This window comes from Coturnix japonica, chromosome 18 (genome assembly GCF_054131305.1).
Source record: "Coturnix japonica strain WE chromosome 18, WE-NBRP24, whole genome shotgun sequence".
Classification (NCBI taxonomy): Eukaryota; Metazoa; Chordata; class Aves; order Galliformes; family Phasianidae; genus Coturnix; species Coturnix japonica.
This window is the reverse complement of record NC_140680.1, coordinates 1,207,198-1,227,414: the sequence shown is the minus strand read 5'-3', so window position 1 is coordinate 1,227,414 and position 20,217 is coordinate 1,207,198. Positions and strand designations below refer to the sequence as shown.

The 20,217-nt window shown below is 51.9% G+C and overlaps 2 protein-coding genes across 24 annotated transcripts; both read left to right on the top strand.

Moving 5' to 3' along the window:
• The first annotated feature begins 41 nt into the window (after window positions 1-41).
• On the top strand, window positions 42-10,052 carry LOC146757884 (uncharacterized). Of its 12 annotated transcripts, none has more exons than XR_014935509.1 (7): window positions 834-1,929; window positions 2,771-2,869; window positions 3,786-3,948; window positions 8,878-8,980; window positions 9,067-9,130; window positions 9,283-9,346; window positions 9,491-10,052. XR_014935509.1 is itself a non-coding variant. In XM_085519016.1 (7 exons), the coding sequence occupies exons 4-7, from the start codon at window positions 8,881-8,883 to the stop codon at window positions 9,563-9,565; spliced, it is 303 nt and encodes a 100-aa protein (XP_085375142.1). In that variant the 5' UTR covers window positions 1,596-1,929; window positions 2,771-2,869; window positions 3,786-3,948; window positions 8,878-8,880; the 3' UTR covers window positions 9,566-10,052. The 12 variants fall into 12 exon arrangements, 3 of the variants coding, with proteins under 3 accessions (XP_085375142.1, XP_085375141.1, XP_085375140.1); XR_014935508.1 differs by having other exon boundaries at window positions 9,283-9,393; XR_014935507.1 differs by having other exon boundaries at window positions 2,605-2,869; window positions 9,283-9,393.
• Window positions 10,053-10,094: 42 nt separating this feature from the next.
• On the top strand, window positions 10,095-20,140 carry LOC146757883 (uncharacterized). 12 transcript variants are annotated; one of them, XR_014935528.1, is made up of 7 exons: window positions 10,095-11,984; window positions 12,826-12,924; window positions 13,841-14,003; window positions 18,966-19,068; window positions 19,155-19,218; window positions 19,371-19,434; window positions 19,579-20,140. XR_014935528.1 is itself a non-coding variant. In XM_085519034.1 (7 exons), exons 4-7 carry the CDS (start codon window positions 18,969-18,971, stop codon window positions 19,651-19,653), a joined length of 303 nt encoding a protein of 100 aa, XP_085375160.1. In that variant the 5' UTR covers window positions 11,661-11,984; window positions 12,826-12,924; window positions 13,841-14,003; window positions 18,966-18,968; the 3' UTR covers window positions 19,654-20,140. The 12 variants fall into 12 exon arrangements, 5 of the variants coding, with proteins under 5 accessions (XP_085375160.1, XP_085375158.1, XP_085375159.1 ...); XR_014935524.1 differs by having other exon boundaries at window positions 19,371-19,481; XR_014935526.1 differs by having other exon boundaries at window positions 12,660-12,924.
• The last annotated feature ends 77 nt before the right edge of the window (window positions 20,141-20,217 follow it).

Genomic DNA, 20,217 nt, shown 5'->3' with positions numbered 1-20,217 from the left:
TGCTGCCTCTTTCAGTAGCTGGTCAGAACGTCCCTCGCTCGGGCTGGCAATCGCAGGGCGATGAAGCGGTCGGCTTCACGTCTCTCCCTTGACATGGTGCAGTGCAGGTTTTCCCCCGTTTCCTTGTTGGTCTTCCCAACCTGTGGCCTTTCAGCCAACCCGTAAGTGCTGGTGACAGGCTGTGAGCATCTCCTTGCTCTCTGAGGACTGACAGAAAGAAACCAGAGGAGGGGAAGCAGCCCGGCAGGAAGAAGGGTGTCCCGTGCTCAGCCCCTTGAGTTGGCCTCTCTTCCCTGAGGGCTCTTTCAGCTTCTGATGGATGCACCGTGTGTTGCTGTTTGCCCTGGGAAGCCCAGCTGCACGCTGGCAGCCGTGGCCTGTGCATCAGCCTCCCCTTGAGGCCCAAGGAGTTGTTTGTTTTTATGTATTCACTATTGGTGTGGCATTTTGTTGTTTTGTTCTGCTTAGAGATCAAGGGGTAATTTAACACCGTTGGAAGTCATTGGGGTTCAGGAGTAGCACATGTAGAATTTTGATCATGCAGCAAGTTGTGATTTCTACTGTGTTAAAGAACTGGCACACACATATACGCCTGCAGCCGGAGCTTGATTGACTCTCGTCAATACGGCCTTCCAAAGCCCGGCCCTGGGGAGTTGTCCAAAAATTTTCCAACCTTTTGTATTACCTAAGTTTATTTTAAACAGACAAGGAGGAGTAATCTCTTAAAGGCTTTTTTAAAGGCATTGGACTAGGTTTTGATTATCACGTCTCAGGAAGCTTCTGCATTCCACCTAGTGCTAATGTGATACATCAAGAGCAGATGACACAAGAGATTCAGGCCTTGCTGCCAGTCTTTTACGAATCAGAACTTTGTTTCATGTTGCCAGATATTGTGGTTTCCTTTTCAGGGGATTCCTTTGCTGTATAATAGAAGAAGGCCGAGGGCATCCTGGCCTGCATGGGAAACAGTGTTGCCAGCAGGAGCAGAGAGGTGATTGTCCCCCTGTTCTCAGCACTGATGAGGCCGCAGCTCGAGTGCTGTGTTCAGTTTTGGGCCCCTCAGTGCAAGAAAGACATCGAGGCCCTGGAACGCGTTCAGAGGAGGGCAACAAAGCTGGTGAGGGGTCTGGAGCACAGGCCGTATGAGGAGCGGCTGAGGGAGCTGGGATTGTTCAGCCTGGAGAAGAGGAGGCTCAGGGGAGACCTCATTGCTCTCTCTAACTTCCTGAAGGGAGGCTGTAGTGAGCTGGGGCTCGGCCTCTTCTCTCGTGTCATTAATGATAGGACCAGAGGGAATGGCTTCAAGCTGCGACAGGGGAGATTCAGGCTGGACACTACGAGGTATTACTGCTCAGAAAGGGTGGCCAGGCACTGGAATGGACACAGGGAGGTGGTGAAGGGAAGGGGACGAGGGCGAGGAAGGAAGGAAGGGAAGGGGAAGGTAAAGGAAGGAAAGCGAGAGGAAAGACACGAAATGAGACGTGAATTTTGGGTCCTTTTCCGGCAGCCGCCCCCCCCCAACAGGCCCCAGCCCGGCCTGAGCCACGTGACAGTGCCAGTGCCAGTGACAGGAAGTGCTTCCTGCAGGCGGCGGAGAGCACTTCCGGGCCATGGCGGCATGGCGGCCATGAGCGGGGCCGGGAGGAGCGGGCTCTGTGCTGCGAACGGGGTCGGGCCTCGGTGCGGGGGCACGGAGGGGCTGTCGGGGGAGGAGCTCGCGGCGCTGCCGGCACCCAGAGGCGGCTCCCGGGCGGCTCCACGGTCTCGCTGTGCTGCGGAGTCACCCGGCCGGCCCCAAAAGCCTGGAGGCAGAGCCTGAGCCGGCCCCGGCCCGGATCGTGTGGTGCGGCTCCGGCCGTGCTGGGCTGTGCGGCAGGAAGATGACTTGCGGAATCAAACTCTATAATCCAAAGATGGGTTCTAAAGCAGGTATGTTTATTCCAGCGTTGCGCAGCGCCGGGTGCAAGCGGGAGAGCTCCACCAAACTTGCACACCGTAAGGAGAAAAGTGTGTTACAGATATAGGTTAAGCTAATACGTAATCAATAGTCTCCTCCTCAGTTTGATTACATATTCATTACATTCCCTAGGACCCCGTTCCCCGCGACCCTTGCCGTTGTTTTGGGGTGAAATTCTTCTTCTGTTTTCTTCTTGGTGTTATCTGCTGGTATCGTTCTCCCATGTCAGCATCATCTTGCCCGGGGGTATCTAATCCTTCTTCTTGTCAGAGGTCTCCGGACAATTTCTTCTTATCTTTATTGCCCTCTTCTCTGGTTTTATTTTGACTAAGTGTCTGTAATTCCCCCTATCCCTGCACTTTTAAATGTAAACTATCTGCAGTTACCCTTTGTCTCGGATTCTGTGAAGTTCCCCTTTCCCTTTCTATAGCAAAGTGTTACCTTGCCTCCATTTCAGTCTTTGGGTCCCCAGGGAGGCTCTCCCTGGGGGTGTCCCGATTCGAAGGCAGGATTCAATCCCGCCGCAGCCCGTCCATGGCAGGCAAACGCTTCTCTCCTCTGCTCTTGGGACTCAGCAGTGCCAGGGGTTTCACAGCGCACGTGTTGCAGTGGCTGGCAGCCTCCGTGTGTTTCTCTATTGCATACAGGATCCCATGGTGGAGCCGCGTCAGAAGCAGACGTTGGTGTCTTGTGGCAGGAGCAAGGGCAGTGGAAGCGCTGCCCAGGGCAGGGCGGTGGTGACTGCCATGAGAGCGGAGGTCTGATGCCATCTGCGAGGGATGGGATTTGCATCCGGTGGCTTTTCCGTTGCAGAATGTCCAGCAGCAGAGCGTGAGTGGCCGTGAAATGAAGCTGGGCCCCAGGAGAGCCGCCTGGAGCTGCGTCACGAGCTTCGTGCGTGGCCAGCGCAAGGTAGGTGTGCCTTACTGTAAGCGTGCGCTGAAGCAGTGTTGGTTAAGCACGGCTCACTCCTCTGTCTGCAACAGATGGGCTTTCTGCGCGCTTTATTGCTGTGGCCGTAGAATTCCCTCTTTCTTACCATCTGATCTGTGAAGGCTTTTGTGTGGGAAGGTTTTGAGGAATGAGGGAGTAGAAATTGCTTTAGTCACGAGTCATCTGGAAAGGTTTCACAGAAACGGTGACATTTGCAGAAGGAACGTATTGGCATTGGCAGTTGTGCCAAATACTCACTGGGATGGAGAGGAGGGAGTACCTGCAGAAGACCGTTCTCTTCTGGTTTTGAGGAAGCCGGGCAGAGCTCAGATTGCAGCTTAAGCAATGTTCTTTTGTCACACTCTGTGTCCTGTGTTGCGTTCTCTCCTTTCGATTCCAGTTCTCCTGACAGGTTAGGCTTGAATTCAGCATAATATCTGCTTCTCCCTGGGTTCAGGTTCTTTGGGTCTCCTGCCTGCTTTTCTCCCTTTTCTTAATGGAGAGTGGAGTTTCTACCACAGAGCAAAGTTTCGTGATTGACAGAAACAAATATGGAACATATTAGATGAACACAGCTCTGCATTTTTTTCTTCCTCCGAACAGCAAGGGACTCCTGTGCTCTCATTAATATCATCAGTGAGTAGATGCTGCCTTCTGCTGGAGCCTAAAATGCTTTCTGCAGTTGAGTGGTTGGAAACATAGGGTTTTAACTTAAAATTGTTTGCGCAGGGTGAAGGTTGGGAATACAATTAGAATACAGTTACACAGTGCTCTATCCCCAGCACTTTCCATCATTTTTCTTAACACAGCTTACGGTTCATTTCAAAACAAACTAACAAAGATGAACTTGGGTTAGCGTAGCCTGTTTTAAATGATCCTTCTGTGTCTTTTCCAGGCTGGTAGCAGAATGGAGACTTTCCCGAGGCACTGAGGAACAGACACAAGCTTCTTTTGAAGGCTTCAATGAAATTCTGCCCCAGCAGTATCTGTGGTCTTTTGATGCTAAGGAGCTGGACGTAAAGGATTCTTTGACTATTGCCAGATCCAGGCTGCTACAGGTATGTCACGGTTTAAACTAAAAATCCACCTGCGTCCGTGACAGGGACTGTGGGCCCAGCAGGGGCCCTAGGCCGAAAGGAAAAAAAGTTAATTAGGAAAAGAAAACAGCAGCAACAATCTAAGGAGGCACACTTATTTACTAAATTACTATATCGAAATACAGGATAACACAGTATAATACAATATAATTGAAAATTGAGCTAACGAATCAAGCAAAATAGGAGAGAGAATGAGTCCCGAAACCGAGAGGCCTACTGTAAATCTAGGCGAAACGGTGAAGGCTCCCACACACTCCCCTGAACGCCAGAACTCGAAAGACGTCAGTCTAGCCTGCGACAGAGTTAATATAGTGTCCAGGTCCCGTGACCTCGTGTTGTTCTCTGGGAGATGTAGTCTTCTTCTGTAAGTTGCAGATTCAGTAAAACTATTCATGCTTTATATGATGTTATGATGTGGAATACTGATAGCAAAATTACAAAATTATTAAACCATGACAAGGTAATACTTGCATTTCAGTCAGTGTCTGAAGAGCAAAGTTCATTAAGGCTGGCGGTTCTGTTTTCAGGATGTGTGAGAGAAGCCTTATGTATCAGTTAGTATTTGGTTACTGTGTTGGTCTTCACTTTCTTCTTTGCAACCAATTTACACGTTTCTAACGTTAAGATTCTGCCAGCATAAATTTTTTGGCTAACAGTGTTTTTGTAGTCCTTGACAATGTGATTTGCGTGTGTCTAAAGAGTGAGCAACTAGAAAGCAAGGGAGCAAAGAACCAAATATCAGCGGATGGTCAAATTACTGAGTGGAGCAGGTTTTAGCTGCTTTTGGGTTCTCCAAGTTATACTCTACAGCAAAACATCGTATTTCTAGCACAGAATGGTACGGATAGGTAAAGACAAAGTACGTTGTTAGTTTGAATGTCTAAATACAAATGTTTTCATGAGTGGTATTTCTCTTTTGTGGCCTCTCCACATTTTCTTTGTGAGCGGATGTTATTATTTGCTATGAAAGTTTGAGAGTTTAATATTAAAAACGAGTGTAGTGTGATTGCAGGTGCTTTTAAGTACAGTAGTATTTCAGTACAATAGTCTTGCTGTAGAAGCAAAGTAGTAGGTTGTAGTTTCAATGATTCCATGTGGGTGCCCAGCCCAAAGTGGGGATTCCCTTATGAAAGGAGGGGGAGGGTGAAGGAGGCCGAGGGCCCTTTTCTCGGGGCCAGCTCTCTGTGCCCTCTTGCTGGCCGGAGAGAAGGGCTGCCCGCTGGACACAGGGAGTGCCTTGTAGCTCCCGTGCCGTGCCCTGCCCTCCAGCCCCCTCCTCATCCTATGCGGAACACCACTCCCAGCAGCACAGGTGCCATTTTGGAATCTTCCCCATGTCACAGCTGTCACCTTGGTTGCTGCGGCTCCACCCGACTCACTCACCTCTGAGAGTGCTGGGCAGGTAGCAGCCATGTCCAGCACGAAGCGAGGGCGAGAGGAATGTAGTGAGGATTTAAGTGGGAGAAGGAGCTGGGGGCCCCAGAACCGAAGAGGAGGAGGGTGCCCGCCATAACCATCAAATGGAGGAGGGGGAAAGGAGCCCGTTTCCATCATGCCTGGACCAGCCCTGTGACCACCACCCATGTGGAGCCGATGGAGGTGGATCCCCCTCCGGAGGAACCGATGGAGGTGGATCCCCCTCCAGAGGAGCCCATGGACGTGGATCCGCCCGCGGCATAGCTGGCCTGGCACCACACCACCGTGGTCATGGTCATGACCGTTGGCATGGTCACAGCTTCACCATCGCTGGTCCAGGCACTCGGCTCCTTTCCTGCTGCGTGGCCCCTGCCCCCAGCATGAGCTGGGTGGCATTATTTAACATCTTCTTCTCCTCCACCTCGTTGCTCCTCCGGTTCTGTGGGCCCCCAGTTCCTTCTTCCCCCTGTTGTAGTTAGGTGTTTGCTCTGTTCTTTGTTTTGATGGTTGTGTTAGGTTAGTGTTAGTGTTCAGTTTAGTTTTAGCGTTAGGGATAGGTTCCTGTTTGTTCTTTAGAGTTAGGCATAGGTTCCTGTTTGTTCTTTAGGGTTAGGTATAGGTTTCTGTTGTTATTTTAGAGTTAGGCATAGGTTAGTGTTCGTACTTACAGTCAGGCATTGGCTGCTACACTCAAGTAAAAGTAACCGCTGCTCCTGGGTAAGCACACAGTGTTGCCATCAGGGCTCAAGCTCAGGCAGCCAGCTGACCGGGGCAGAATTTGTGTTAGACGCTGCTCAGTGACAACACCCAGAACAAAGTAGCAAGGATGTGAAGTGCAGGAGACTACTTGCGCTTAGCACATTCTGTCTGCTGTAACAGCATTACTCAAAGATTTCTAATCAGGCCAAGATCTTTGTGATGCAGCAGTTTGTTCATTACTGCCATCATGGGCGCAACACCCTACTGGCGAGGAATGGAAGGCCCTATATGCTGGCCCGACCCTACCCGCAGGGAGGTGTGCTCCCTCCCCTGGGCACGGGTCAGGGACATTGCTGGGAGACTTCCCAGTCTGATCTGCCCTTCTGTCTACTATCCCCTGCTGATAGTTCAGGCAGGCAGTGAAGAAGTTAGTTAAAAAAGCCTGAAGGCTATCAAAGATGATTTCAGGGGACTGGGGCGGGTAATCGAAGGAACAGGTGTGCGGGTGGTTATTGCATCTGTACTTTCAGTGGCAGGGAGGGATACTGAGTTGGACCTAAAAACCCACCTCTTAAACAAATGGTTAAAGAGTCGGTGCAGACATAGGAGTCTTGGTGTTTTTCACCATGGGGCAATTTATTTGGCTCCTGGCATGACAGCTACAGACGGAAGCGGCCTGTCTCAAAGGGGTAAGAGGGTTCTAGCTGAGGAACTGTCAGGACCCCACCAAAAACCTGCACCCTGACTTGTAAAATGGTTACACAGATATAGGTACACCTCATACATAGTCAATGATGTAAGGAAGGACACTGGACACACCTTCGTTGGCTCCACAGCCGCAGTCCAACACGGCGGCCAGGCCCGTCGATCCATTCCTTTGCTTGCTGCCAGTTCCCACAGGGAGTCCTCACTCAGACACCTGAAACAACAACGCACACAAACACATCAGGCAAACAACAGACACGCACACAAACACAAAACGCCCTCCTCGGATCCCGCCACTCACCCTTCCTTTGCCAACTTCTCTCGCTCACCTTCAGGGCAGTGCCAGCCCCTTCAACCCGATCACAGAATCACAGAATGACCCGGGTTGGAAGGGACCTCAAGGATCATGAAGCACCAACCCCCGCCTGGCTGCGGGGCTGTGGCAGCCGGTGTGGCTGGGTGCAGCACGTGGGCATGTGGGAGGGCCTGCAGCAGGGATGTGGGGTGTAATCAGAGTGACTGGAATTCCAATTCAGTCAGAGGTCTTAATTGTAGGTAAGGGTTGAATCCGCCGAGGTGCCGCACAAGGAGAGGCGCTGGGTGCGACTATGGAAAGCAGAGCTTGTGTGTCCCAGGAGGCAGGCGTAGTCAGGTCCCCTTTGGAGCCTGCCGTTGTTGGTGCTCAGCTCAGGAGCCCCATCAGGAGCTGCTGCGTGCTGCGTCTGTGTCACGGACTTATCTAGATCAATATGATTGACTGATCAATCTATGATCTCCAGATGATGTTATGATGTGAAATACCAATAGAAAAAAATACAAAACCACAACAGTATGGCAGCCCAAAAAGATTCCCTTGTGGAAGAAGGGGGAGGGTGAAGGAGGGTGAAGGAGGCCGAGGGCCCTTTACTTGGGGCCGGCTCGTCTGTGCCCTCTTGCTGGCCAGAGAGAAGGGCTGCCCGCTGGGCACAGGGAGCACCTTGTAGCTCCCGTACCATGCCCTGCCCTCCAGCCCCCTCCTCATCCTATGTGGAACTCCAGTGCCAGCAGTGCGGCCGCCATTTTAGAACCCTCTCCATGTCACCATGGTCACCGTTGCTGCATGCCTCTGACAGTTGTGGCAGTTAACAGCCATGCCTGCTGCAAAGAGGGCGAGGGTTGAAGTTTCTGGTGGGAGGATGGAGCTGGGGGCCCTAGGAGTCAGAAGGAGGAGGGGGCCCGCCATGACCATCAGGCAGAGGAGGGGTAAGAGAGCCATTATCCATCATGCCTGGACCAGCCCTGTGACCACCACCCATGTGGAGCCTATGGAGGTGGATCCCCCTCCGGAGGAACCGATGGAGGTGGATCCCCCTCCGGAGGAACCGATGGAGGTGGATCCCCCTCCGGAGGAACCGATGGAGGTGGATCCCCCTCCAGAGGAGCCCATGGACGTGGATCCGCCCGCGGCATAGCTGGCCTGGCACCACACCACCGTGCCAGGCCCCGCGTTGGCATGGTCACAGCTTCACCATCGCTGGTCCAGGCACTCGGCTCCTTTCCTGCTGCGCGGCCCCTGCCCCCAGCATTAGCTGGGTGGCATTATTTAACATCTTCTGCTCCTCCACCTTGTTGCTCCTCTGGTTCTGTGGGCCCCCAGTTCCATCTTCCCCCTGTTAGGTTAGGTGTTTGTTATGTTCTTTGTTTTGATGGTAGTGTTAGGTTAGTGTTAGTGTTCAGTTTAGTTTTAGTGTTAGGGATAGGTTCCTGTTCGTTTTTTAGAGTTAGGCATAGGTTCCTGTTTGTTCTTTAGGGTTAGGTATAGGTTTTTGTTGTTATTTTAGAGTTAGGTATAGGTTTTTGTTGTTATTTTAGAGTTAGGTATAGGTTTCTGTTGTTATTTTAGAGTTAGGCATAGGTTAGTGTTCGTACTTGCAGTCAGGCATTGGCTGTTACACTCAAGTAAAAGTAACCGCTGCTCCTTGGGTAAGCATGCAGCTGGTTGCTCACCCCGAGCAATGAGTGCGACTGCCCTGACAGTTTGATGACATCTGCGATGAACTGAATTTCCCTCTTGGGACTTTTCCTTTGCAGAACATGGAGGAGCAGAGCGTGAGTGGGCTGAGAAATGGAGCTGGGACTCAGGAGAGCAACACGTGGCTGTGTCCCAGAGCTCCCAAAGTGTGGCCATTGCAAGGTAGGAGTGCCTTACCGAAAGCGTTGTTCAAGCACAGCTCCTGGCACTGTCTGCAACAGATCCGCTCTCTGCGTGCTTTCTTTCAGTCGCTGGTGTTGTGCAGCACAGCCACGGCACGGCCCTCAGTGCGTACGCGAGGAGCGTGGAAAGGTAGGTGGTGAATTTTCATCTTGCTAACGCTAGGATTAGGAATGGTGAGCATTCCTAAAAGAGTGGCCACAAAGGTGTGATCTGCCTCGGGGAGAAGTTGATTCTCGCCTCTTCAGCTTTTCCCTTCTTTTCTGTCCACCTGTCCTTTCCAGCTCCTCCTCCCCTCAGCTGCAAGTGGGGCAGTGCTCGAGTGTGAGGACTCTTCCTTGGCATGCGGTAACAGACAATGCAGATGTGACTTTTGTGTCCTTCCTTGTTCTTGGGTTCGTAGCCCAGGGATATCTTGCGAGCAGCTCTCTAAGTCAGACTGTGCTGGCAGCGTGCGTGAGTGAAATAGTGCCTCTTTTTTCCCTCTTGCAGCAAGCTTGCCGAGGCAAGGCAAGCGCTACTCAGCTGAGGAAGAAAGCCGAGAAGGAAAGCAGAAAGCAACGATGAGGGCTTGAGCAAGAAGCTACAAAGGACAGCAGAACCACCTGCAACGCTTCCTCGGAGGTGGCACCAAGAGCTGCTGACTCAACAGCCCAGTTTACTGGCACAGCCGTGCTTTCCCTGTCATGGACGGTGGAGATGATGGAAGTGAACTGGACAGGAAGGACTTGTGCTGCGTTAGAAGCAATGAGGGCTTCACATAGGCAGGACTTGGTGTATGGCAAGAGCTGGAGACGCTGCGTTCCTTCAGGGTGTGTCTCTTGAGGTCCAGGCCTGGTGTAGGGTTAGGTTGAAATAGGGCTGGCTGGGACTGGAGAGGGAGGAGGTGACGTAGCCCCGGGGTTTGGCTTCTCCTTGGGTCTGACTGGAGGCTGAGTGACTGATTGCTAAGCGGCAATCCTGGGCACTGGGGTTTCATTTTGGGGTGTGGGCGGGGCAATAAATAGAAGCCAAATCTTCTTGTACGCAATAAAATTGAAGCGAACTTTCTAAACCTGGTGCTGCCTCTTTCAGTAGCTGGTCAGAACGTCCCTCGCTCGGGCTGGCAATCGCAGGGCGATGAAGCGGTCGGCTTCACGTCTCTCCCTTGACATGGTGCAGTGCAGGTTTTCCCCCGTTTCCTTGTTGGTCTTCCCAACCTGTGGCCTTTCAGCCAACCCGTAAGTGCTGGTGACAGGCTGTGAGCATCTCCTTGCTCTCTGAGGACTGACAGAAAGAAACCAGAGGAGGGGAAGCAGCCCGGCAGGAAGAAGGGTGTCCCGTGCTCAGCCCCTTGAGTTGGCCTCTCTTCCCTGAGGGCTCTTTCAGCTTCTGATGGATGCACCGTGTGTTGCTGTTTGCCCTGGGAAGCCCAGCTGCACGCTGGCAGCCGTGGCCTGTGCATCAGCCTCCCCTTGAGGCCCAAGGAGTTGTTTGTTTTTATGTATTCACTATTGGTGTGGCATTTTGTTGTTTTGTTCTGCTTTGAGATCAAGGGGTAATTTAACACCGTTGGAAGTCATTGGGGTTCAGGAGTAGCACATGTAGAATTTTGATCATGCAGCAAGTTGTGATTTCTACTGTGTTAAAGAACTGGCACACACATATACGCCTGCAGCCGGAGCTTGATTGACTCTCGTCAATACGGCCTTCCAAAGCCCGGCCCTGGGGAGTTGTCCAAAAATTTTCCAACCTTTTGTATTACCTAAGTTTATTTTAAACAGACAAGGAGGAGTAATCTCTTAAAGGCTTTTTTAAAGGCATTGGACTAGGTTTTGATTATCACGTCTCAGGAAGCTTCTGCATTCCACCTAGTGCTAATGTGATACATCAAGAGCAGATGACACAAGAGATTCAGGCCTTGCTGCCAGTCTTTTACGAATCAGAACTTTGTTTCATGTTGCCAGATATTGTGGTTTCCTTTTCAGGGGATTCCTTTGCTGTATAATAAGAAGGCCGAGGGCATCCTGGCCTGCATGGGAAACAGTGTTGCCAGCAGGAGCAGAGAGGTGATTGTCCCCCTGTTCTCAGCACTGATGAGGCCGCAGCTCGAGTGCTGTGTTCAGTTTTGGGCCCCTCAGTGCAAGAAAGACATCGAGGCCCTGGAACGCGTTCAGAGGAGGGCAACAAAGCTGGTGAGGGGTCTGGAGCACAGGCCGTATGAGGAGCGGCTGAGGGAGCTGGGATTGTTCAGCCTGGAGAAGAGGAGGCTCAGGGGAGACCTCATTGCTCTCTCTAACTTCCTGAAGGGAGGCTGTAGTGAGCTGGGGCTCGGCCTCTTCTCTCGTGTCATTAATGATAGGACCAGAGGGAATGGCTTCAAGCTGCGACAGGGGAGATTCAGGCTGGACACTACGAGGTATTACTGCTCAGAAAGGGTGGCCAGGCACTGGAATGGACACAGGGAGGTGGTGAAGGGAAGGGGACGAGGGCGAGGAAGGAAGGAAGGGAAGGGGAAGGTAAAGGAAGGAAAGCGAGAGGAAAGACACGAAATGAGACGTGAATTTTGGGTCCTTTTCCGGCAGCCGCCCCCCCCCAACAGGCCCCAGCCCGGCCTGAGCCACGTGACAGTGCCAGTGCCAGTGACAGGAAGTGCTTCCTGCAGGCGGCGGAGAGCACTTCCGGGCCATGGCGGCATGGCGGCCATGAGCGGGGCCGGGAGGAGCGGGCTCTGTGCTGCGAACGGGGTCGGGCCTCGGGGCGGGGGCACGGAGGGGCTGTCGGGGGAGGAGCTCGCGGCGCTGCCGGCACCCAGAGGCGGCTCCCGGGCGGCTCCACGGTCTCGCTGTGCTGCGGAGTCACCCGGCCGGCCCCAAAAGCCTGGAGGCAGAGCCTGAGCCGGCCCCGGCCCGGATCGTGTGGTGCGGCTCCGGCCGTGCTGGGCTGTGCGGCAGGAAGATGACTTGCGGAATCAAACTCTATAACCCAAAGATGGGTTCTAAAGCAGGTATGTTTATTCCAGCGTTGCGCAGCGCCGGGTGCAAGCGGGAGAGCTCCACCAAACTTGCACACCGTAAGGAGAAAAGTGTGTTACAGATATAGGTTAAGCTAATACGTAATCAATAGTCTCCTCCTCAGTTTGATTACATATTCATTACATTCCCTAGGACCCCGTTCCCCGCGACCCTTGCCGTTGTTTTGGGGTGAAATTCTTCTTCTGTTTTCTTCTTGGTGTTATCTGCTGGTATCGTTCTCCCATGTCAGCATCATCTTGCCCGGGGGTATCTAATCCTTCTTCTTGTCAGAGGTCTCCGGACAATTTCTTCTTATCTTTATTGCCCTCTTCTCTGGTTTTATTTTGACTAAGTGTCTGTAATTCCCCCTATCCCTGCACTTTTAAATGTAAACTATCTGCAGTTACCCTTTGTCTCGGATTCTGTGAAGTTCCCCTTTCCCTTTCTATAGCAAAGTGTTACCTTGCCTCCATTTCAGTCTTTGGGTCCCCAGGGAGGCTCTCCCTGGGGGTGTCCCGATTCGAAGGCAGGATTCAATCCCGCCGCAGCCCGTCCATGGCAGGCAAACGCTTCTCTCCTCTGCTCTTGGGACTCAGCAGTGCCAGGGGTTTCACAGCGCGCGTGTTGCAGTGGCTGGCAGCCTCCGTGTGTTTCTCTATTGCATACAGGATCCCATGGTGGAGCCGCGTCAGAAGCAGACGTTGGTGTCTTGTGGCAGGAGCAAGGGCAGTGGAAGCGCTGCCCAGGGCAGGGCGGTGGTGACTGCCATGAGAGCGGAGGTCTGATGCCATCTGCGAGGGATGGGATTTGCATCCGGTGGCTTTTCCGTTGCAGAATGTCCAGCAGCAGAGCGTGAGTGGCCGTGAAATGAAGCTGGGCCCCAGGAGAGCCGCCTGGAGCTGCGTCACGAGCTTCGTGCGTGGCCAGCGCAAGGTAGGTGTGCCTTACTGTAAGCGTGCGCTGAAGCAGTGTTGGTTAAGCACGGCTCACTCCTCTGTCTGCAACAGATGGGCTTTCTGCGCGCTTTATTGCTGTGGCCGTAGAATTCCCTCTTTCTTACCATCTGATCTGTGAAGGCTTTTGTGTGGGAAGGTTTTGAGGAATGAGGGAGTAGAAATTGCTTTAGTCACGAGTCATCTGGAAAGGTTTCACAGAAACGGTGACATTTGCAGAAGGAACGTATTGGCATTGGCAGTTGTGCCAAATACTCACTGGGATGGAGAGGAGGGAGTACCTGCAGAAGACCGTTCTCTTCTGCTTTTGAGGAAGCCGGGCAGAGCTCAGATTGCAGCTTAAGCAATGTTCTTTTGTCACACTCTGTGTCCTGTGTTGCGTTCTCTCCTTTCGATTCCAGTTCTCCTGACAGGTTAGGCTTGAATTCAGCATAATATCTGCTTCTCCCTGGGTTCAGGTTCTTTGGGTCTCCTGCCTGCTTTTCTCCCTTTTCTTAATGGAGAGTGGAGTTTCTACCACAGAGCAAAGTTTCGTGATTGACAGAAACAAATATGGAACATATTAGATGAACACAGCTCTGCATTTTTTTCTTCCTCCGAACAGCAAGGGACTCCTGTGCTCTCATTAATATCATCAGTGAGTAGATGCTGCCTTCTGCTGGAGCCTAAAATGCTTTCTGCAGTTGAGTGGTTGGAAACATAGGGTTTTAACTTAAAATTGTTTGCGCAGGGTGAAGGTTGGGAATACAATTAGAATACAGTTACACAGTGCTCTATCCCCAGCACTTTCCATCATTTTTCTTAACACAGCTTACGGTTCATTTCAAAACAAACTAACAAAGATGAACTTGGGTTAGCGTAGCCTGTTTTAAATGATCCTTCTGTGTCTTTTCCAGGCTGGTAGCAGAATGGAGACTTTCCCGAGGCACTGAGGAACAGACACAAGCTTCTTTTGAAGGCTTCAATGAAATTCTGCCCCAGCAGTATCTGTGGTCTTTTGATGCTAAGGAGCTGGACGTAAAGGATTCTTTGACTATTGCCAGATCCAGGCTGCTACAGGTATGTCACGGTTTAAACTAAAAATCCACCTGCGTCCGTGACAGGGACTGTGGGCCCAGCAGGGGCCCTAGGCCGAAAGGAAAAAAAGTTAATTAGGAAAAGAAAACAGCAGCAACAATCTAAGGAGGCACACTTATTTACTAAATTACTATATCGAAATACAGGATAACACAGTATAATACAATATAATTGAAAATTGAGCTAACGAATCAAGCAAAATAGGAGAGAGAATGAGTCCCGAAACCGAGAGGCCTACTGTAAATCTAGGCGAAACGGTGAAGGCTCCCACACACTCCCCTGAACGCCAGAACTCGAAAGACGTCAGTCTAGCCTGCGACAGAGTTAATATAGTGTCCAGGTCCCGTGACCTCGTGTTGTTCTCTGGGAGATGTAGTCTTCTTCTGTAAGTTGCAGATTCAGTAAAACTATTCATGCTTTATATGATGTTATGATGTGGAATACTGATAGCAAAATTACAAAATTATTAAACCATGACAAGGTAATACTTGCATTTCAGTCAGTGTCTGAAGAGCAAAGTTCATTAAGGCTGGCGGTTCTGTTTTCAGGATGTGTGAGAGAAGCCTTATGTATCAGTTAGTATTTGGTTACTGTGTTGGTCTTCACTTTCTTCTTTGCAACCAATTTACACGTTTCTAACGTTAAGATTCTGCCAGCATAAATTTTTTGGCTAACAGTGTTTTTGTAGTCCTTGACAATGTGATTTGCGTGTGTCTAAAGAGTGAGCAACTAGAAAGCAAGGGAGCAAAGAACCAAATATCAGCGGATGGTCAAATTACTGAGTGGAGCAGGTTTTAGCTGCTTTTGGGTTCTCCAAGTTATACTCTACAGCAAAACATCGTATTTCTAGCACAGAATGGTACGGTTAGGTAAAGACAAAGTACGTTGTTAGTTTGAATGTCTAAATACAAATGTTTTCATGAGTGGTATTTCTCTTTTGTGGCCTCTCCACATTTTCTTTGTGAGCGGATGTTATTATTTGCTATGAAAGTTTGAGAGTTTAATATTAAAAACGAGTGTAGTGTGATTGCAGGTGCTTTTAAGTACAGTAGTATTTCAGTACAGTAGTCTTGCTGTAGAAGCAAAGTAGTAGGTTGTAGTTTCAATGATTCCATGTGGGTGCCCAGCCCAAAGTGGGGATTCCCTTATGAAAGGAGGGGGAGGGTGAAGGAGGCCGAGGGCCCTTTTCTCGGGGCCAGCTCTCTGTGCCCTCTTGCTGGCCGGAGAGAAGGGCTGCCCGCTGGACACAGGGAGTGCCTTGTAGCTCCCGTGCCGTGCCCTGCCCTCCAGCCCCCTCCTCATCCTATGCGGAACACCACTCCCAGCAGCACAGGTGCCATTTTGGAATCTTCCCCATGTCACAGCTGTCACCTTGGTTGCTGCGGCTCCACCCGACTCACTCACCTCTGAGAGTGCTGGGCAGGTAGCAGCCATGTCCAGCACGAAGCGAGGGCGAGAGGAATGTAGTGAGGATTTAAGTGGGAGAAGGAGCTGGGGGCCCCAGAACCGAAGAGGAGGAGGGTGCCCGCCATAACCATCAAATGGAGGAGGGGGAAAGGAGCCCGTTTCCATCATGCCTGGACCAGCCCTGTGACCACCACCCATGTGGAGCCGATGGAGGTGGATCCCCCTCCGGAGGAACCGATGGAGGTGGATCCCCCTCCAGAGGAGCCCATGGACGTGGATCCGCCCGCGGCATAGCTGGCCTGGCACCACACCACCGTGGTCATGGTCATGACCGTTGGCATGGTCACAGCTTCACCATCGCTGGTCCAGGCACTCGGCTCCTTTCCTGCTGCGTGGCCCCTGCCCCCAGCATGAGCTGGGTGGCATTATTTAACATCTTCTTCTCCTCCACCTCGTTGCTCCTCCGGTTCTGTGGGCCCCCAGTTCCTTCTTCCCCCTGTTGTAGTTAGGTGTTTGCTCTGTTCTTTGTTTTGATGGTTGTGTTAGGTTAGTGTTAGTGTTCAGTTTAGTTTTAGCGTTAGGGATAGGTTCCTGTTTGTTCTTTAGAGTTAGGCATAGGTTCCTGTTTGTTCTTTAGGGTTAGGTATAGGTTTCTGTTGTTATTTTAGAGTTAGGCATAGGTTAGTGTTCGTACTTACAGTCAGGCATTGGCTGCTACACTCAAGTAAAAGTAACCGCTGCTCCTGGGTAAGCACACAGTGTTGCCATCAGGGCTCAAGCTCAGGCAGCCAGCTGACCGGGGCAGAATTTGTGTTAGACGCTGCTCAGTGACAACACCCAGAACAAAGTAGCAAGGATGTGAAGTGCAGGAGACTACTTGCGCTTAGCACATTCTGTCTGCTGTAACAGCATTACTCAAAGATTTCTAATCAGGCCAAGATCTTTGTGATGCAGCAGTTTGTTCATTACTGCCATCATGGGCGCACAACCCTACTGGCGAGGAATGGAAGGCCCTATATGCTGGCCCGACCCTACCCGCAGGGAGACGTGCTCCCTCCCCTGGGCACGGGTCAGGGACATTGCTGGGAGACTTCCCAGTCTGATCTGCCCTTCTGTCTACTATCCCCTGCTGATAGTTCAGGCTGGCAGTGAAGAAGTTAGTAAAAAAAGCCTGAAGGCTATCAAAGATGATTTCAGGGGACTGGGGCGGGTAATCGAAGGAACAGGTGTGCGGGTGGTTATTGCATCTGTACTTTCAGTGGCAGGGAGGGATACTGAGTTGGACCTAAAAACCCACCTCTTAAACAAATGGTTAAAGAGTCGGTGCAGACATAGGAGTCTTGGTGTTTTTCACCATGGGGCAATTTATTTGGCTCCTGGCATGACAGCTACAGACGGAAGCGGCCTGTCTCAAAGGGGTAAGAGGGTTCTAGCTGAGGAACTGTCAGGACCCCACCAAAAACCTGCACCCTGACTTGTAAAATGGTTACACAGATATAGGTACACCTCATACATAGTCAATGATGTAAGGAAGGACACTGGACACACCTTCGTTGGCTCCACAGCCGCAGTCCAACACGGCGGCCAGGCCCGTCGATCCATTCCTTTGCTTGCTGCCAGTTCCCACAGGGAGTCCTCACTCAGACACCTGAAACAACAACGCACACAAACACATCAGGCAAACAACAGACACGCACACAAACACAAAACGCCCTCCTCGGATCCCGCCACTCACCCTTCCTTTGCCAACTTCTCTCGCTCACCTTCAGGGCAGTGCCAGCCCCTTCAACCCGATCACAGAATCACAGAATGACCCGGGTTGGAAGGGACCTCAAGGATCATGAAGCACCAACCCCCGCCTGGCTGCGGGGCTGTGGCAGCCGGTGTGGCTGGGTGCAGCACGTGGGCATGTGGGAGGGCCTGCAGCAGGGATGTGGGGTGTAATCAGAGTGACTGGAATTCCAATTCAGTCAGAGGTCTTAATTGTAGGTAAGGGTTGAATCCGCCGAGGTGCCGCACAAGGAGAGGCGCTGGGTGCGACTATGGAAAGCAGAGCTTGTGTGTCCCAGGAGGCAGGCGTAGTCAGGTCCCCTTTGGAGCCTGCCGTTGTTGGTGCTCAGCTCAGGAGCCCCATCAGGAGCTGCTGCGTGCTGCGTCTGTGTCATGGACTTATCTAGATCAATATGATTGACTGATCAATCTATGATCTCCAGATGATGTTATGATGTGAAATACCAATAGAAAAAAATACAAAACCACAACAGTATGGCAGCCCAAAAAGATTCCCTTGTGGAAGAAGGGGGAGGGTGAAGGAGGGTGAAGGAGGCCGAGGGCCCTTTACTTGAGGCCGGCTCGTCTGTTCCCTCTTGCTGGCCAGAGAGAAGGGCTGCCCGCTGGGCACAGGGAGCACCTTGTAGCTCCCGTACCATGCCCTGCCCTCCAGCCCCCTCCTCATCCTATGTGGAACTCCAGTGCCAGCAGTGCGGCCGCCATTTTAGAACCCTCTCCATGTCACCATGGTCACTGTTGCCGCATGCCTCTGACAGTTGTGGCAGTTAACAGCCATGCCTGCTGCAAAGAGGGCGAGGGTTGAAGTTTCTGGTGGGAGGATGGAGCTGGGGGCCCTAGGAGTCAGAAGGAGGAGGGAGCCCGCCATGACCATCAGGCAGAGGAGGGGTAAGAGAGCCATTATCCATCATGCCTGGACCAGCCCTGTGACCACCACCCATGTGGAGCCTATGGAGGTGGATCCCCCTCCGGAGGAACCGATGGAGGTGGATCCCCCTCCGGAGGAACCGATGGAGGTGGATCCCCCTCCGGAGGAACCGATGGAGGTGGATCCCCCTCCGGAGGAACCGATGGAGGTGGATCCCCCTCCAGAGGAGCCCATGGACGTGGATCCGCCCGCGGCATAGCTGGCCTGGCACCACACCACCGTGCCAGGCCCCGCGTTGGCATGGTCACAGCTTCACCATCGCTGGTCCAGGCACTCGGCTCCTTTCCTGCTGCGCGGCCCCTGCCCCCAGCATTAGCTGGGTGGCATTATTTAACATCTTCTGCTCCTCCACCTTGTTGCTCCTCTGGTTCTGTGGGCCCCCAGTTCCATCTTCCCCCTGTTAGGTTAGGTGCTTGTTATGTTTTTGTTGATGGTAGTGTTAAGTTAGTGTTAGTGTTAGTGTTCAGTTTAGTTTTAGTGTTAGGTATAGGTTTCTGTTGTTATTTTAGAGTTAGGCATAGGTTCCTGTTTGTTCTTTAGGGTTAGGTATAGGTTTTTGTTGTTATTTTAGAGTTAGGTATAGGTTTTTGTTGTTATTTTAGAGTTAGGTATAGGTTTCTGTTGTTATTTTAGAGTTAGGCATAGGTTAGTGTTCGTACTTGCAGTCAGGCATTGGCTGTTACACTCAAGTAAAAGTAACCGCTGCTCCTTGGGTAAGCATGCAGCTGGTTGCTCACCCCGAGCAATGAGTGCGACTGCCCTGACAGTTTGATGACATCTGCGATGAACTGAATTTCCCTCTTGGGACTTTTCCTTTGCAGAACATGGAGGAGCAGAGCGTGAGTGGGCTGAGAAATGGAGCTGGGACTCAGGAGAGCAACACGTGGCTGTGTCCCAGAGCTCCCAAAGTGTGGCCATTGCAAGGTAGGAGTGCCTTACCGAAAGCGTTGTTCAAGCACAGCTCCTGGCACTGTCTGCAACAGATCCGCTCTCTGCGTGCTTTCTTTCAGTCGCTGGTGTTGTGCAGCACAGCCACGGCACGGCCCTCAGTGCGTACGCGAGGAGCGTGAAAAGGTAGGTGGTGAATTTTCATCTTGCTAATGCTAGGATTAGGAATGGTGAGCATTCCTAAAAGAGTGGCCACAAAGGTGTGATCTGCCTCGGGGAGAAGTTGATTCTCGCCTCTTCAGCTTTTCCCTTCTTTTCTGTCCACCTGTCCTTTCCAGCTCCTCCTCCCCTCAGCTGCAAGTGGGGCAGTGCTCGAGTGTGAGGACTCTTCCTTGGCATGCGGTAACAGACAATGCAGATGTGACTTTTGTGTCCTTCCTTGTTCTTGGGTTTGTAGCCCAGGGATATCTTGCGAGCAGCTCTCTAAGTCAGACTGTGCTGGCAGCGTGCGTGAGTGAAATAGTGCCTCTTTTTTCCCTCTTGCAGCAAGCTTGCCGAGGCAAGGCAAGCGCTACTCAGCTGAGGAAGAAAGCCGAGAAGGAAAGCAGAAAGCAACGATGAGGGCTTGAGCAAGAAGCTACAAAGGACAGCAGAACCACCTGCAACGCTTCCTCGGAGGTGGCACCAAGAGCTGCTGACTCAACAGTCCAGTTTACTGGCACAGCCGTGCTTTCCCTGTCATGGACGGTGGAGATGATGGAAGTGAACTGGACAGGAAGGACTTGTGCTGCGTTAGAAGCAATGAGGGCTTCACATAGGCAGGACTTGGTGTATGGCAAGAGCTGGAGACGCTGCGTTCCTTCAGGGTGTGTCTCTTGAGGTCCAGGCCTGGTGTAGGGTTAGGTTGAAATAGGGCTGGCTGGGACTGGAGAGGGAGGAGGTGACGTAGCCCCGGGGTTTGGCTTCTCCTTGGGTCTGACTGGAGGCTGAGTGACTGATTGCTAAGCGGCAATCCTGGGCACTGGGGTTTCATTTTGGGGTGTGGGCGGGGCAATAAATAGAAGCCAAATCTTCTTGTACGCAATAAAATTGAAGCGAACTTTCTAAACCTGGTGCTGCCTCTTTCAGTAGCTGGTCAGAACGTCCCTCGCTCGGGCTGGCAATCGCAGGGCGATGAAGCGGTCG

What these genes read in the sequence shown, in the direction of transcription:
- LOC146757884 (XM_085519015.1), top strand. Translation starts at nt 8,881, where the DNA reads ATGGAGGAGCAGAGCGTGAGTGGGCTGAGAAATGGAGCTGGGACTCAG. An exon ending in CAAAGTGTGGCCATTGCAAG is followed by an intron (nt 8,981 to 9,066) that starts GTAGGAGTGCCT and finishes GCTTTCTTTCAG; the next exon opens with TCGCTGGTGTTGTGCAGCAC. An exon ending in GTGTCCTTCCTTGTTCTTGG is followed by an intron (nt 9,394 to 9,490) that starts GTTCGTAGCCCA and finishes TCCCTCTTGCAG; the next exon opens with CAAGCTTGCCGAGGCAAGGC.
- LOC146757883 (XM_085519032.1), top strand. Translation starts at nt 18,969, where the DNA reads ATGGAGGAGCAGAGCGTGAGTGGGCTGAGAAATGGAGCTGGGACTCAG. An exon ending in TACGCGAGGAGCGTGAAAAG is followed by an intron (nt 19,219 to 19,370) that starts GTAGGTGGTGAA and finishes TGTCCTTTCCAG; the next exon opens with CTCCTCCTCCCCTCAGCTGC. An exon ending in GTGTCCTTCCTTGTTCTTGG is followed by an intron (nt 19,482 to 19,578) that starts GTTTGTAGCCCA and finishes TCCCTCTTGCAG; the next exon opens with CAAGCTTGCCGAGGCAAGGC.